General features: G+C 46.5%; 1 protein-coding gene across 3 annotated transcripts in view; it reads left to right on the forward strand.

The window, feature by feature from the left end:
• elmod1 (ELMO/CED-12 domain containing 1) overlaps positions 1–13340 on the forward strand; it is a 68208-nt gene that overhangs the window by 37483 nt on the left and 17385 nt on the right. For 2 of the 3 annotated variants that reach the window (XM_048532740.2, XM_048532739.2), the window contains one exon: positions 453–476. The exons of the other annotated variant lie outside the window; for it this stretch is intronic. In XM_048532740.2, coding sequence (XP_048388697.1) covers positions 453–476 — 24 coding nt within the window. The remainder of the gene's footprint in view (positions 1–452; positions 477–13340) is intronic. 3 annotated transcript variants of the gene reach the window in all.

Here is a 13340-nt window from a genome sequence, read left to right on the forward strand (position 1 = left end):
CTAGGACCCGTGGGCACAGCCTTAGAATTAGAGAGGGTAAATTTAAAACAGAAATGAGGAGACATTTCTTCAGCCAGAGAGTGGTGGGCCTCTGGAATTCATTGCCACGGAGTGCAGTGGAGGCCGGGACATTAAATGTCTTCAAGGCAGAGATTGATAAATTCTTGATCTCACAAGGAGTCAAGGGCTACGGGGAGAGTGCAGGGAAGTGGAGTTGAAATGCCCATCAGCCATGATTAAATGGCAGAGTGGACTCGATGGGTCGAATGGCCTTACTTCCATTCCTATGTCTTATGGTCTTATGGAAATTGTACTTGAAATGAGTTCAATTACTTGGCAATTGTGGTATATTTGTGTGTTTTCTCCTATCCTTTTCTTCATTGCTGGTCCACGTATTGTAACAATATCATATTCATTGTCATATTATTTTCATTATCATTCTTTTATTTTAGGGAACAAACCAAAGAAGATGTGAGGTACTTCTGTCATTTTCTTTGTTACTCATGTGTATTTTGCTTTGCATTAGTTCGTATTGTTTCATAATCATAGAGTGGACAGACATTAGTGTTGAAAAACCTATTTTGTATGTAATAACGGAAAGGAATCTAACTATAATAAGTATGAATTCCTCATTATCAGCATCTCCATGGCAAGAAAATAATTTGAGCGTAATAGCTATTTAACTCTTTAATTATTGCCAGTATCTCAGAACTAAAAATCACCAATCACCATACATTTATATTTCATTACAAAGTAGCTAAAAATAGACTCGGCTTTTTTTAGAGTGGATAAATCATCTGATACCATTTGATCATTTTATGAATTTTATGTGAACAGTTACATTGGCTACAATTCACAGCCATAAAATGACTAAGCTAATTCATTCTAAAATAATTTTTAATCATTAAATCTATTAAAATACTCATCCTAAACTGTGTGGAGGCAAACTAAGATTGTACCCTTTTGAAGTACATGGTAATTAAATTTGAAATACAGTCATGATTCTCCTGTTTCAGGTGCAGACTCATAGAATTTTAGTTTACTGATATTAAATTCATTGCATATTTTTGCAAAACATAATTGATAAATTCTCATATCAAATGTAGTCCAAGCTGCCTTAAAGTAACTGAACCACCTTGGTGTCGTTTAAAATTTTGTTTCATTATAAACTCCTATTCATGACTTTGTTACTTCTATACTCAGCTGTTCCATTGCACTTTTGGTTGCTCTCCAATATTCTTATCTCTCAAATTTGAGGTGTCCAAACCTCTGCTTCCTGTGTCCTAACTTGCACCAAATACCATTCCCCTATCACGTCTATGGAAGCAGAAATCCTACCTGCCTTATTGAGCCTGATCCTGCACCACTCTATCATGGTTAAAGTGATTTCTTCTTGCTCAATGTCTTCCTCTTACATTTTTTCCCTCTTCGTAAGACTGCTCCTGCTGTTCAAGTACTTCAGCAACCATCATCTTGCGTCTTTCCCTCAATCAAATGTGCATAGCACTGTGTCCCCAACCTATTCCAAGCATTGGAACATCATCTTCAGAAGACCTGACTCTGCTTCACCATGGCCCTCATGGAAGAATGGGCTGCACTGTATCCATGCCCTGATTCAGTCAAGGGTTATACAACAGAATCATCAGTCATGGTTGTAGAGGGTAGATCTTGTTTCCCAGCAGCCATCTTTATCAGGCACTCAGGCTTTGAAATGAAGCAGCAACCTGAGCATTCTCATTGATACAGACATCATGACAGCTTCTAGGGCATAATGCAGACATCTAAAATGTGCTACTGATGATTACTTAATGACTTGGACATTGACTAGATGGAATCCTTTTTCTCTTGATGAAGTCAGCCGCATTCCGATATGGTGCTCTTGACACAATACCATGGGGTAATCCCAACTATGTTGGCAAAGCCACCTATCCAGGCTGCAGCACTGACCTGCCATGGGGAGGGAGATGAAGCAGTGTGGTCTTGAACAAACACCTTCATAAATTCATAGTTTGCAGATTTAAAAATCCCACAGAGATCCTCAGTTGCATTAAGAATTTAATACAGCTCTCACTTTGTCAGCCACCAACCCTTTCTGATCCCAAGTCCTGCTCCAACAAATGTCATTGTTCCTGTCCTCATTCAGTAGCAATATTCTGCGTTCCTCATGTGGAAGAAATAACATTGAAAATGATAGATACTGGACCTCCAATACCTTGACATCCTGAGGGAACTTTCATTTGCACCTTCATGTGGAGGTTGTTTGGCAGCTGCTGGAGGTTGCTGCCAGTCCTGGGCTTGATGATCCATTCATTTCTCCTCAATTTGTCAGTACTTTCATTGTGCAGCAGTTACAGTGATGACAATCCATGCTGTGGCTAGATCCATTAATGATGGTTTCATTGAGCCTAAGTGGGGTATATCAGCAACAAAGCAGCTTCTTAGTAATGTGAGCAGTTAGCATTTGAATCTGTCAGAACTGATAGCTTGCCATAGTCCACAAAACAGTGGGACATTGAGGATTCCAACAAGGAGGGCCATGGGATGCCTAGACATGGACGTTTGACATCAATATACCTTGTTCCAATGCATGCAGCCCAAGCCATGTCAATGTAAATACGGTAAATGTGATAGAATCATTTGAGCCCCACCCCAACATCACCTGAGAAAAGACAGCATATTCATAAACATTGTCAAATATTTGGTTAAAGTTGAGAGCATCATGCCATATGCAGCCTTTGAGGCCTTGGATTGTCTTTATTATTGTTGACCACAGGTGACACTTCCTGTGATCTCTTCTGCTTCACAGGGATGACTACGATCAGTTTGTAATGATCAATAACATGATCAGGATTGATTGGGCCAGGATTTGTATTTGGCATAATTGGCCACTGCATGTAGTTCACATGCCGAATTCTGTGATTACTGATGTCATTAACCTGTACTGTGCACTTGATGAATGCAGTTGCCCCTTGAAATGTTTCTCATCACTCACAAATAGAGCGCGCTCGCCCTCTCAGTAAAGAAAAAGTTACTCTGCCCACTCCAGGTGAGGTGGCAGCTGCTTTGCATTTCCATTGTGCATTTACAATTTTGATGAGGGAAGAAGACAACAGATACAGATGTAGTGCTTTAGAATGATAGGCAAAGCCTGAGAATCAATCTAAATGACCGTCTCCCAAATCCTTCATATTCCTTTCTTCCTTGCATCCCAAATCAACTGCATCAGGTATAAACTTCTACATGTTCCCAAGCAACTCTTCCATTTAAGTGATCATGTCTCCACTTTACCTTTTGAACCACAGGCCTACAGCTCAAACATGCTAAACATCACAATGCCCTATCCTACCATCGAAGCCAGGATGATGGTGATTGTTGATGTCTTCTCCATACATTCACCCCCGTCTCGTAATTTAAAAGTGCCCTCCATTGCTCTTTCGTTTTCCATCTGTGTGGAGGTTCCCCCCAACCCCTGACAATTATCATCCCCTCTGCATCGCAGCATATTGCCTCCTATCCCCATTTTTTCCACATTTGAGATTCTCCAACTTGCACACATGGCAGTGGACTTGGTAACTCCCATTCAGTCAACAGACCCCCAGAACTGACCATGGCACGCCCTCCTGACTGACTTGAAAGACTACCATGTCCAACTGCTGAATCATCATACCTTTGACTGATATCCATGCAGCAATTATACTGACTTGCCACTGATCCTAGATTGCTTGGTTGCTCTGGATCTACAGGACTGACTAGGCCCTGATTCCAGACAGTATTGATGTGGAAATCAATCCTAAACATCCCAAGAATCTGACTGTGTGTTCAAATTCCTGCAATGACATTGGATGATGTCTTCACTGACTGGAACACCATTAAATGATGACAGCCCGTGTGGACTTGACTGAGTGTTTATTCCCTTAATCTTTGACACGTGGTCCAGTTGGTTGGAGCACATTCACTACATCAGCTGCATAAGGTGCTGGCATATGGTGTAGATGTGACATTGACATTGCATAGTGCTGTCCAGCAATGTATTCACTGATCATTGGATGTGAGTTTGCTCACTGAGCTGGAAGGCTAGTTTTCAGACATTTCGTCACTTTTTTTTATTTGAAAAAATATACTTTATTCGTAGAATGTACAAAATAATAAAACATTTATACACCTACCCAGTCACGCAAGCTGCTCCGGGTTACCCGGGGGGTACGTACACCAACTAAAGGATAAAACAAAACAAAAGAAGAAAAGAAAACAAAAACAAAGAAAAAAATACCCCGGCAGTTGTCTCCCCGCACAGTCCCCGTTGACCCCCTGACCGGTTGGGGAAGGTGCCAACTGGGCCCACTTACCAGATAGGGCCCTTTTTTCTATTCTGGACGAGGGGTTTCATACAGTGGTCTTTCCCCACCGCGCCTTTGCGGCAGCTGCCCCAAGCTTTAGTGCGTCCCTCAGCACGTAGTCCTGGACCTTGGAGTGTGCCAGTCTGCAACACTCGGTCGGGGTCAGTTCTTTCAGCTAGAAGACCAGCAAGTTGCAGGCAGACCAAAGAGCATCTTTCACCGCATTGATGGTCCTCCAGGCACAGTTGCTGTTGGTCTCGGTGTGCGACCCGCGAAACAACCAGTAGAGCACGGAGTCCTGTGTCACGGAGCTGCTCGGGACAAACCTCGACAAGTACCACTGCATCCCCCTCCAGACCTCTTGCGTATAGCCGCACTCCAGAAGGAGGTGATCAACAGTCTCGTCTCCCACCCCCCGCAACCACCTCGAGCCCAGCGTGCGGTGGCACAGAGATTCCAGGCATGCATAAAGGATCTCACTGGCAGAGCCCCTCTCATGGCCAGCCAAGCAATGTCCTTGTGCTTGTTTGAAAGTTCTGGCGATGAGGCATTCTGCCAAATGACTTTGGCAGTCTGCATGGGGAACCACATGACGGGATCCACCCTCTCCATTTCCCGAAGGGTCTTGAGGATACTACGTGCTGACCACTGCCTCATGGCCCTGTGGTCAAAGGTGTTTCCTTTCAAAAATTTCTCCACGAAGGACAGGTGGTACGGGACGGTCCAACTACTCAGAGCGTTCCGCAGCAACAAGGCCAGGCCCCTCCTTCGCAACACCGGGGACAGGTAGAACCTCAGTAAGTAGTGACAGTTGGTGTTTGCGTACTAAGGATCTATGCACAGCTTGATGCAGCCGCACACAAAGATAGCCATCAGGGCGAGGGTGGCGTTCAGTACACCCTTTCCCCCGTTCCCCAGGTCTTTGTACATGGTATCCCTGCAGACCCGGCCCATCCTCGACCCCCAAATGAAGTGGAAGATGGCCCGGGTAACCGCAGCGGTGCAGGTCCAGGGAATAGGTCAGGCCTGCACCACATACAACAGTACCGAAAGCCCCTCGCACGTGACAACCAGGTTTTACCCGCGATGGAGAGGGACCGGAGCGTCCACCTGCCCAGCTTCTGCTTCAGTTTGGTGATAAGCTCCTCCCAAGTCTTAGTGCACGCCCCAGATCCACTGAACCAAACACCCAGCACCTTCAGGTAGTCTATCCTGACGGTGAAGGGGATGAAGAAGCAGTCGTCCCAGTTCCCGAAGAACATGGCCACGCTCTTACCGCTATTGACTTTGACACCCGAGGCCAGTGCAAACTGGCCGCAGATGTCCAACAGCCTACTCACCGACCGGCGATCGGTGCAGAAGACAGTGATGTCGTCCATGTACAGGGAGGTCTCGACCTGCAGGCCTCCGCTGCCTGGGATAGTCACGCCCTTCAAGCTCACGTCCTTCCTGATGGATGCGTCGAGGGGCTCCATACAGCACATGAACAAGGCAGGAGAGAGCGGGCAGCCCTGCCTGACTCCACATCTGACGGGAAAACTGTCTGATTCCCACCCGTTGATCGAGACTGCGCTAACGATGTTGGTGTAGAGCAGCCGGATCCAATTGCGTATGCCCTCCCCGACCCCAATTTGGAGAGGTCATCCCTCATGTAAGCATGAGAGACCCTGTCGAAGGCCTTCTCCTGGTCCAGGCTGACGAGGCAGGCGTCCACCGTCCTGTCCTGCACGTAGGCGATCGTATCCCTGATGAGCGCGAGGCTCTCAGCGATCTTCCTGCCCGCCACAGCACAGGTTTGGTCAGGGTGAATCACCGACTCCAGGACAGACCTGACCCGGTTGGCTATGGCCTTGGCGAGGATTTTGTAGTCCACGTTCAATAATGAAATGGGACGCCAATTCTTAATTTCTTCCCTCTCCCCCTTCCTCTTGTAAATGAGGGTGATGATGCCCTTCCTCATGAACTTGCACATTTCCCCTGCCCAAAGTGCACTATCGTACACCTCCAGCAGGTCCTGGCTGACCAGGTCCCACAGAGCGGAATACAGCTCGACCAGTAAGCCATCGCTCCTGGGAGTCTTATTTCTCTCAAAGGACTTGAGGGCTCTGGTCAGCTCGTCCAGGGATATCGGCCAGTCCAGCCACTCCCGCGTGCCGTCATCTAAGACCTCCGTGATAGACAACAGGGATGACTCGGAGGCCGTGCTGTCCGTGGGCTTCGCGTCGTACAGTCCAGCATAGAAGGATCTGCTGATCCTCAAAATGTCAGGCCGAGACGACGTCACCGAGCCGTCATCCTACTTCAGCTGGCTAGGCACAGAGCTCTCTTTGTGCACCTTCTGAAAGAAGAAACGCAAGCACGTCTCGTCCTACTCCACGGAGCGGACCCTGGACCGGAAGATTATCCTGGAGGCCTCCGCGGCGAAGAGCGAGGCTTGCTGGCCCCTCACCTCGCGGAGGTCCTCTGTGACATCAACCCCCATTGACTGCAGAAGGAGCAGGTTCTGCATCCTTTTCTGGAGTCACGACAGCTTTCCCTGCCTCTCTCTCGCCTTCCGAACACCCTTGAGGACAAAGAACCTCTTGATGTTCTCCTTCACCGTCTCCCACCAGTCGCCCGAAGACTCAAAGAGGGGTTTCACGGTTCTCCAACCGGCGTACTCCCTCTTGAGCTCCTGGACGTTCTCTGGGGTCAACAGAGTCATGTTGAGCTTCCACGTCCCCTTGCCGGCCTGCTGGTTGTCCTGTAAGTGACAGTTGGCCAGCAGGAGGCAGTGGTCAGAGAAGAACACCGGCTCAACGCCGGTGGACCTGACCGAGAACGTCTGTGAAACAAGCAGAAAGTCTATCCTTGAGCAGATAGACCCGTCTGGCTGCGAACAGGTGTATCTCTGCTGCGCTCTGTCTGCAGGGGCGCTGAAGACATCGAGCAACTTGGCGTCCTTCACCGTGCCCATCAGAAATCTGGACGTGACGTCCAGTTTACTCCCCCCACCCGCTGTCCCCACACCGGATCTTCCATCTGCATCGATGATGCAGTTGAAGTCTCCGCCTAGGATGACCAGCCTGGACATAGCCAGCAGGGGTGGAAGCCGCTACAGGACGTCCAACCGCTCACTCCGTACCGCTGGGACATACACGTTGATCAACCTCAGGGGAGCGTTCCTGTAGGCGACATCAACCACTAGGAGGCACCCCTCCACCACCTCCTGAACTTGAGAGATGGTGAAGTTGCGCCCTCGCAGCAGAATAGCCAGGCCCGAGGACCGACAGTCGTTAACCCCTGACTAAATCGTAGGCCCACAGGTCCAGGCGCCCAACCATTTCCCATACCTGCTGAGGTGCGGTATCTCGCACTCCTGCAGAAACAGGAGGTCTGCCTTGACGGTGGTCAGGTAGGCCAACGTGGACACGCATCTTGCGCTGGACTTGATGCTGCGCACATTAATGTTCACAACTCGTACCCCCATAGTGAGCAGTGACTGCAGTACCCTCCCCGAATCCAAGGTCCAGCCCCTCCTTCATGCCCATTGCCCGGGCGAACTGCTGGACGCTCTCCTGGCTCAGGAAACAGTCTGTGCTGCCTTCTGGGTGGCATCCCCCCGTCGGGGGTATGGGGGCAGGAGAGTCCGGCTCTGGGTCAGGGTGGGGACACACTGTTTGCTGCTTCCCGTCTGAAGGTTCTGGGGGGCCCTCCAGGGCCCCAGCGTCACGTGGCTCAGTGTCGGAGGGAGCCTCAGGACACCTCCCGTCACCTTGGATTGGGGTGCTGCTTTCGTTCTCCCTGGAAATCTTCAGCTTCGGCTTTGGGCGGGCCTCCTCCGAATCCCCCTCGTCAGAGGATCTCTTATAGCCTCCCTGTAGCTGCCTCTTCCCACCTGATGGTTGCGGTGCTGGGGCCCTCTGCCACGCCTTCCTCCTCGCCTTCCGGACCGTCGTCCACTCCCCTGGGTCACCTGTCGCCTCCTCCATCGACTCCGGTTTGTCGGGGAGGGGGTGGGGAGCGGAGTCGGCAGAGGCACTTTGCTGGTCTCGGGTCCGTCCTGCGGGGCTGGGCCCTCCTGCACACTAGGGGGATCCTTGCAGGGGCCTGGTGCCTTCCTCTCCTCCGGGGGGGGGGGGGGGGGGGGGCGGGGCTTGCCCCGCATTGCCCCTGCCGGCGACCTGGGCGTAGGTGGTCCCCCGCCACGGGCATGCCCTATAGAGGTGGCCCGCTGCCCCTCAAATGTTGCAGCTTTTCTCTTGTGGGCAATCCTTTGCAAGGTGTCCCTCCTCCCTTTAGTTCCTGCAGATGGTGGTTTTGCAGTCGGCCACCACGTGACCTGACCTACCACAGGCATGGCAGACTTTGGGTTGCCCTGCGTAGGTCAGGTAGCCCTTGCTCCCGCTGATCGCGAAGCTGGACAGTGGGTGTACGATGTTACCATCTGCGCCCGTCCTCAGTGTCACCCTGACCTGCCTCTTACTGGTCCAGATGCCAAAGGGGTCCATGATGTCGGTTAGGTCCCCTTCCACCTTCACGTACCTTCCAAGGAAGATCAGGACATCAACTACTGGCACATGCCGGTTGTACATGTGTACTGTCACCATACGGCTTCTTTTTGTGGCTAGTTGATGTTCATGTATCCTGGTGGCTAGCTTTCTGCCTGTTTGTCCAATGTAGTGTTTGTCACAGTTCTTGCAAGGTATTTTGTAGATGACGTTCGTTTTGCTTGTTGTCTGTATAGGGTCTTTTAAGTTCATTAGCTGCTGTTTTAGTGTGTTGGTGAGTTTGTGGGCTACCATGATGTCAAGAGGTCTGAGTAGTCTGCCAGTCATTTCCGAAATGACTGCCAGACTACTCAGACCTCTTGGCATCATGGTAGCCCACAAACCCACCAACACACTAAAACAGCAGCTAATGAACTTAAAAGACCCTATACAGACAAAAAGACATGACCCACTATCACTAGTATCCTTACATACAAATGAGGAAGGACACCACTTTGATTGGGACAACACATCCATCCTTGGACAAGCCAAACAGAGACACGCGTGAGAATTTCTAGAAGCATGGCATTCCAACCGGAACTCCATCAACAACCACATTGATTTGGAGCCAATCTACCATCCTTTGAGAAAAAGAACAGGAAATGACATCACAAACCCAAGGAAACCTAAACAGACAAATAGAAAGCGGGACGTAACGCCAGCACTTCACTGGAGGCTCACTGATGATGTTACCTGAAATAGTGACGAAACATCCGAAAACTAACCTTCCAGCTCAGCGAGCAATCTCACATCCAGAAACTCAACCTGAGCTACAAATCTTCTCAAAACTCGCTCACTGATCATTATTGGTAAATATCACAAGCCACCTGGGTGTCTGCCAAAATAAGTCATTATACACTTCTCTGCTTTAAATATCATGGTTACTTATCAGTCATTTCCTGAACCTGTCTACATCCTTTAGAAATGATACAGTATCATCACAGTTGACAATACTTCTGGGTTTTATACCTTTTGCAAATTTTGAAGGTCTGACAGGTAATAGCACAAAATTTGGCTCTTTGAGCACATTCCACCATTCAATAAAATCATTGGCAGATCTGATTTTAGCCTCAATTCCACATTCCTACATATTCCAGATAATCTTTTGTCCCCTAATAATCAATAATTTGCCTCCTACTACCTTAACATATTTAAGTATTTTGCATCCACTGCCTTTTGAGGAAAGGAATTCCAAAGACATTCAACTCTGAGAGAAATATAGTTTCCTCATCTCTTTTTTTTAAATGGCCAAGGAACCCTAGTTTTGGATTCTCCCTCAAGAGGAAACATAGCTTCAAGATCCCAGTCTATTCCCCTCAGGATCTTCTTTGTTTTAATTAAGTCACCTTTAATATATCCGCTGAACTACAGAGGATATAGGCCTAATCTTTCCTCGTACATCAATCCACTCATTCCAGGCACTGTGTTCTTCCTGCCAGTGAGGTAATCTTCTATCCGTGCCATTATATAGGTCCCTACAACCTAAGCTTTTATTTCAGCAATAACCTTTGATGTGGCACCTTATCAAATGCCTTCTGCAAGTCTAAGTACAATGTATGCTAAGGTCGATGTCATTTATAAGTATCAAAGAATAGGGCTTGTAATACTGATCCCTGGTGATCAATACTATAAACTATCTTCCAATCTGACAAGTATCCATTAATCACTACTGTTTTCTGTCAGAACCAACTTTGCATGCATGCTACTGTCCCCTTTTATTCAGTAGGCTGTAACTTTGCTCGCAGGGTGGTAGTATGAGATTTTATGAAGTCCATTAACACTACATAAACAGCATTCCCCTCATTATTCCTCTGTTAACCCAAAAAAAATTCAAAGGTATTAATTAAACATTGATACTCTTGTCTAACATACTGATTATTTTTGGTTGTGCAAAATTCCGTTCCCACTGATGCTAAATAAGAGTTTAAAAGCGTTTATGGACTGAAATTCTTCCTGTGTTTGAGTGGAGGTTTTACTATAAGCTTTAAACTTTTTATAACTGGTTAATGGACATGGTGGATCTTTAGATTGCTGACAAAGTGTAACATCACTTCTATGCCTGGGTAGTATGGTAAATATTTCACATTGCTCAAGGTGGGTAGATTTTTTTTATTTCCTCCTACCATAAGCACAACTGTAAAGTTCACCTTTATATACAATTACCTTGCAGATTTCTTTGTGCTGAAGCAACTGTACTAAAAATTTTCTGATAATTTGCTGCCCCTATAAGTCTCTATTTAATGTCCAAAACATTTATATTCCTGTACTTTGTCTGATTAGATACAGATATTAGACTTTATGCCATGCAGATATTTTTAAAATGTGCAATTAGGAAACATTGAACAGAAGCCATTGGGAGTTAAGCATATTTAAGAAAATACAACCACTAGAAGTAACAGAATTGGGGAATTTCCATAGATAGAAGAAGGCAGGTGCACATTAAAAATAAAAGAAATGAAACCTGATACCAACTACTTGTAACAGAGAGCTTGGAGGGCAGAAAGCTAATCTGCTTTTTGGCAGGATGCTGATCCATAAAATATTTCAAAGAAGCTGCATTACTCAGATATTCTGTCTCTATTCCAGGTTTAATGTTGGTCAGGCTTCAGAAAAACTGACAGTTGTAGGCAGTGGGGAACAACTGGATGAAACAGAAAATGCTGTTCCAGTACTGCTGCTAGTAGTAGGAGGACCAGGAATGTTTGTGCCCCGAACTGACAACTCTGATGAAAGGTCTAGGCCAGAAACGTCAGCTTTTGTGCTCCTGAGATGCTGCTTGGCCAGCTGTGTTCATCCAGCCCCAACACTTTGTTACTTTGCTTCCATATCTGTGTTGATTCCACACAGCACCCCACCCTACCTGCCCCTGTAATTGGATAGCCCCACTTTTTCCCTTTTACATACAAGTGTAGAAACCAACTGCCACTCTCCAAAATCTACAAATCAACCTAGATAATTTTCTGAAGAAGGGTCTAGGCCCGAATCAACAGCCTTCCTGCTCCTATGATGCTGCTTGGCCTGCTGTGTTCATCCAGCTCTGCACCTTGTTGTATCTACACATGCACATTTTGCTTTTATCTGAATATACAACAAATGAATGATTTAAGATAGTACAAGTTGCTACTGGCACTTCAACGATTACCTATGTTTCCTGTAATATTTTCCTCCAGTGTTTGTGCACAGCAGCAGAACTGCAAGTCAACATATTGGCATGCCGATCATCATATGCAGAACTTCAATAGCCGTGCAGTTTAGAGAATGTTAGCGACACCCACTGTTTGTCAGGAAACTGATTTTCAGGATTATCTGAGATAACAAAGTGTGGAGCTGGATGAACACAGCAGGCCAAGCAGCATCTTAGGAGCACAAAAGCTGATGTTTCAGGCCTAGACCCTTCAAACTGGATTTGTAGCTTATAACAATCAATCCAGCCATATTGGTTTCAACCTTATGGACTGGCCAGCAAACTATTAATAATACGTTGTTTAAGTATCAGACTTCTAGATTTAAAAAAGACCATTTACTTAATTTGATGAGTGTGGGTGAGAAGTTCTTCAGAGGGTCAATTTGAACTCAGTGGGCCAAGTGGCCTGCTTCTGCACAGTATGGATTCTATGATTATGTAAAACCAGAAGATGTTCAGAACATGCCAGACAGATGTGGACTATTAAGAATTTCTCAGTAACAGTACTTCTCATCATCAGCTTGAAAGACACCTGCCTGGTTGTCCTGGCCAGCATGTAGTGCTATAAAGACACTTGCCTTTTCTCCCAAAGCTGTCTCACTTCCTTTCTGCTACTGGGCATTATAAGACCTAGTAAACCTTGCTGACCAGGATTAAGCCTATGAGAGAAGTTGCATTTCAAGCTCCCAGCTCCTCTGTAATATTTAACTGGTCAGTGCATCTTCTTGGAGCAGGTTGGCTGCCAACCCTCTCTTCTGCCTTTGTTAAACCCAAAATTGACTGAGGTGTGATCGCATTTCATGATTTTTTTAAAATGTTGTATCCTACCTGACCCAGTTTTGGGTGGCCAAAAATTCAGTAGGGAATGAAGAAAATGGTAAGAAACAGAACACAAAGAATAGAAGCAGGAGTAGACCAAAAATAAATTTAAAATTAAAAGAAGTTTCATGAGGCATATAACCACGTAAATTTCTTCCCTCTTCGTGTAGATCAGTCCTATAAAGCAAACTGCCTTCTTTCCCTCTTCAGTCCTAAGATTTCTATACAAAACCTTAATCAGCCATTTTCCTTTTAGAATTGATGGAGCTGCTAAATATTTCATCAGTTGCTTTATTCCTAATTTCCATCCATCTCATTGTTTAATTTTAATCTCTCACTATTTATGTTGGGAAATGATTTTCACACGAACTTACTGATCAAGAAGCAATAAACGAATAGGTCAGAGCAAAATAAAATGCGCCAACTTTCAGGCCTGATGTGCTCCATGTCTGATACAGGTAGCCTTGACAT

Source organism: Stegostoma tigrinum, chromosome 6, assembly GCF_030684315.1.
Source record: "Stegostoma tigrinum isolate sSteTig4 chromosome 6, sSteTig4.hap1, whole genome shotgun sequence".
In the NCBI taxonomy this organism is placed as follows: Eukaryota; Metazoa; Chordata; class Chondrichthyes; order Orectolobiformes; family Stegostomatidae; genus Stegostoma; species Stegostoma tigrinum.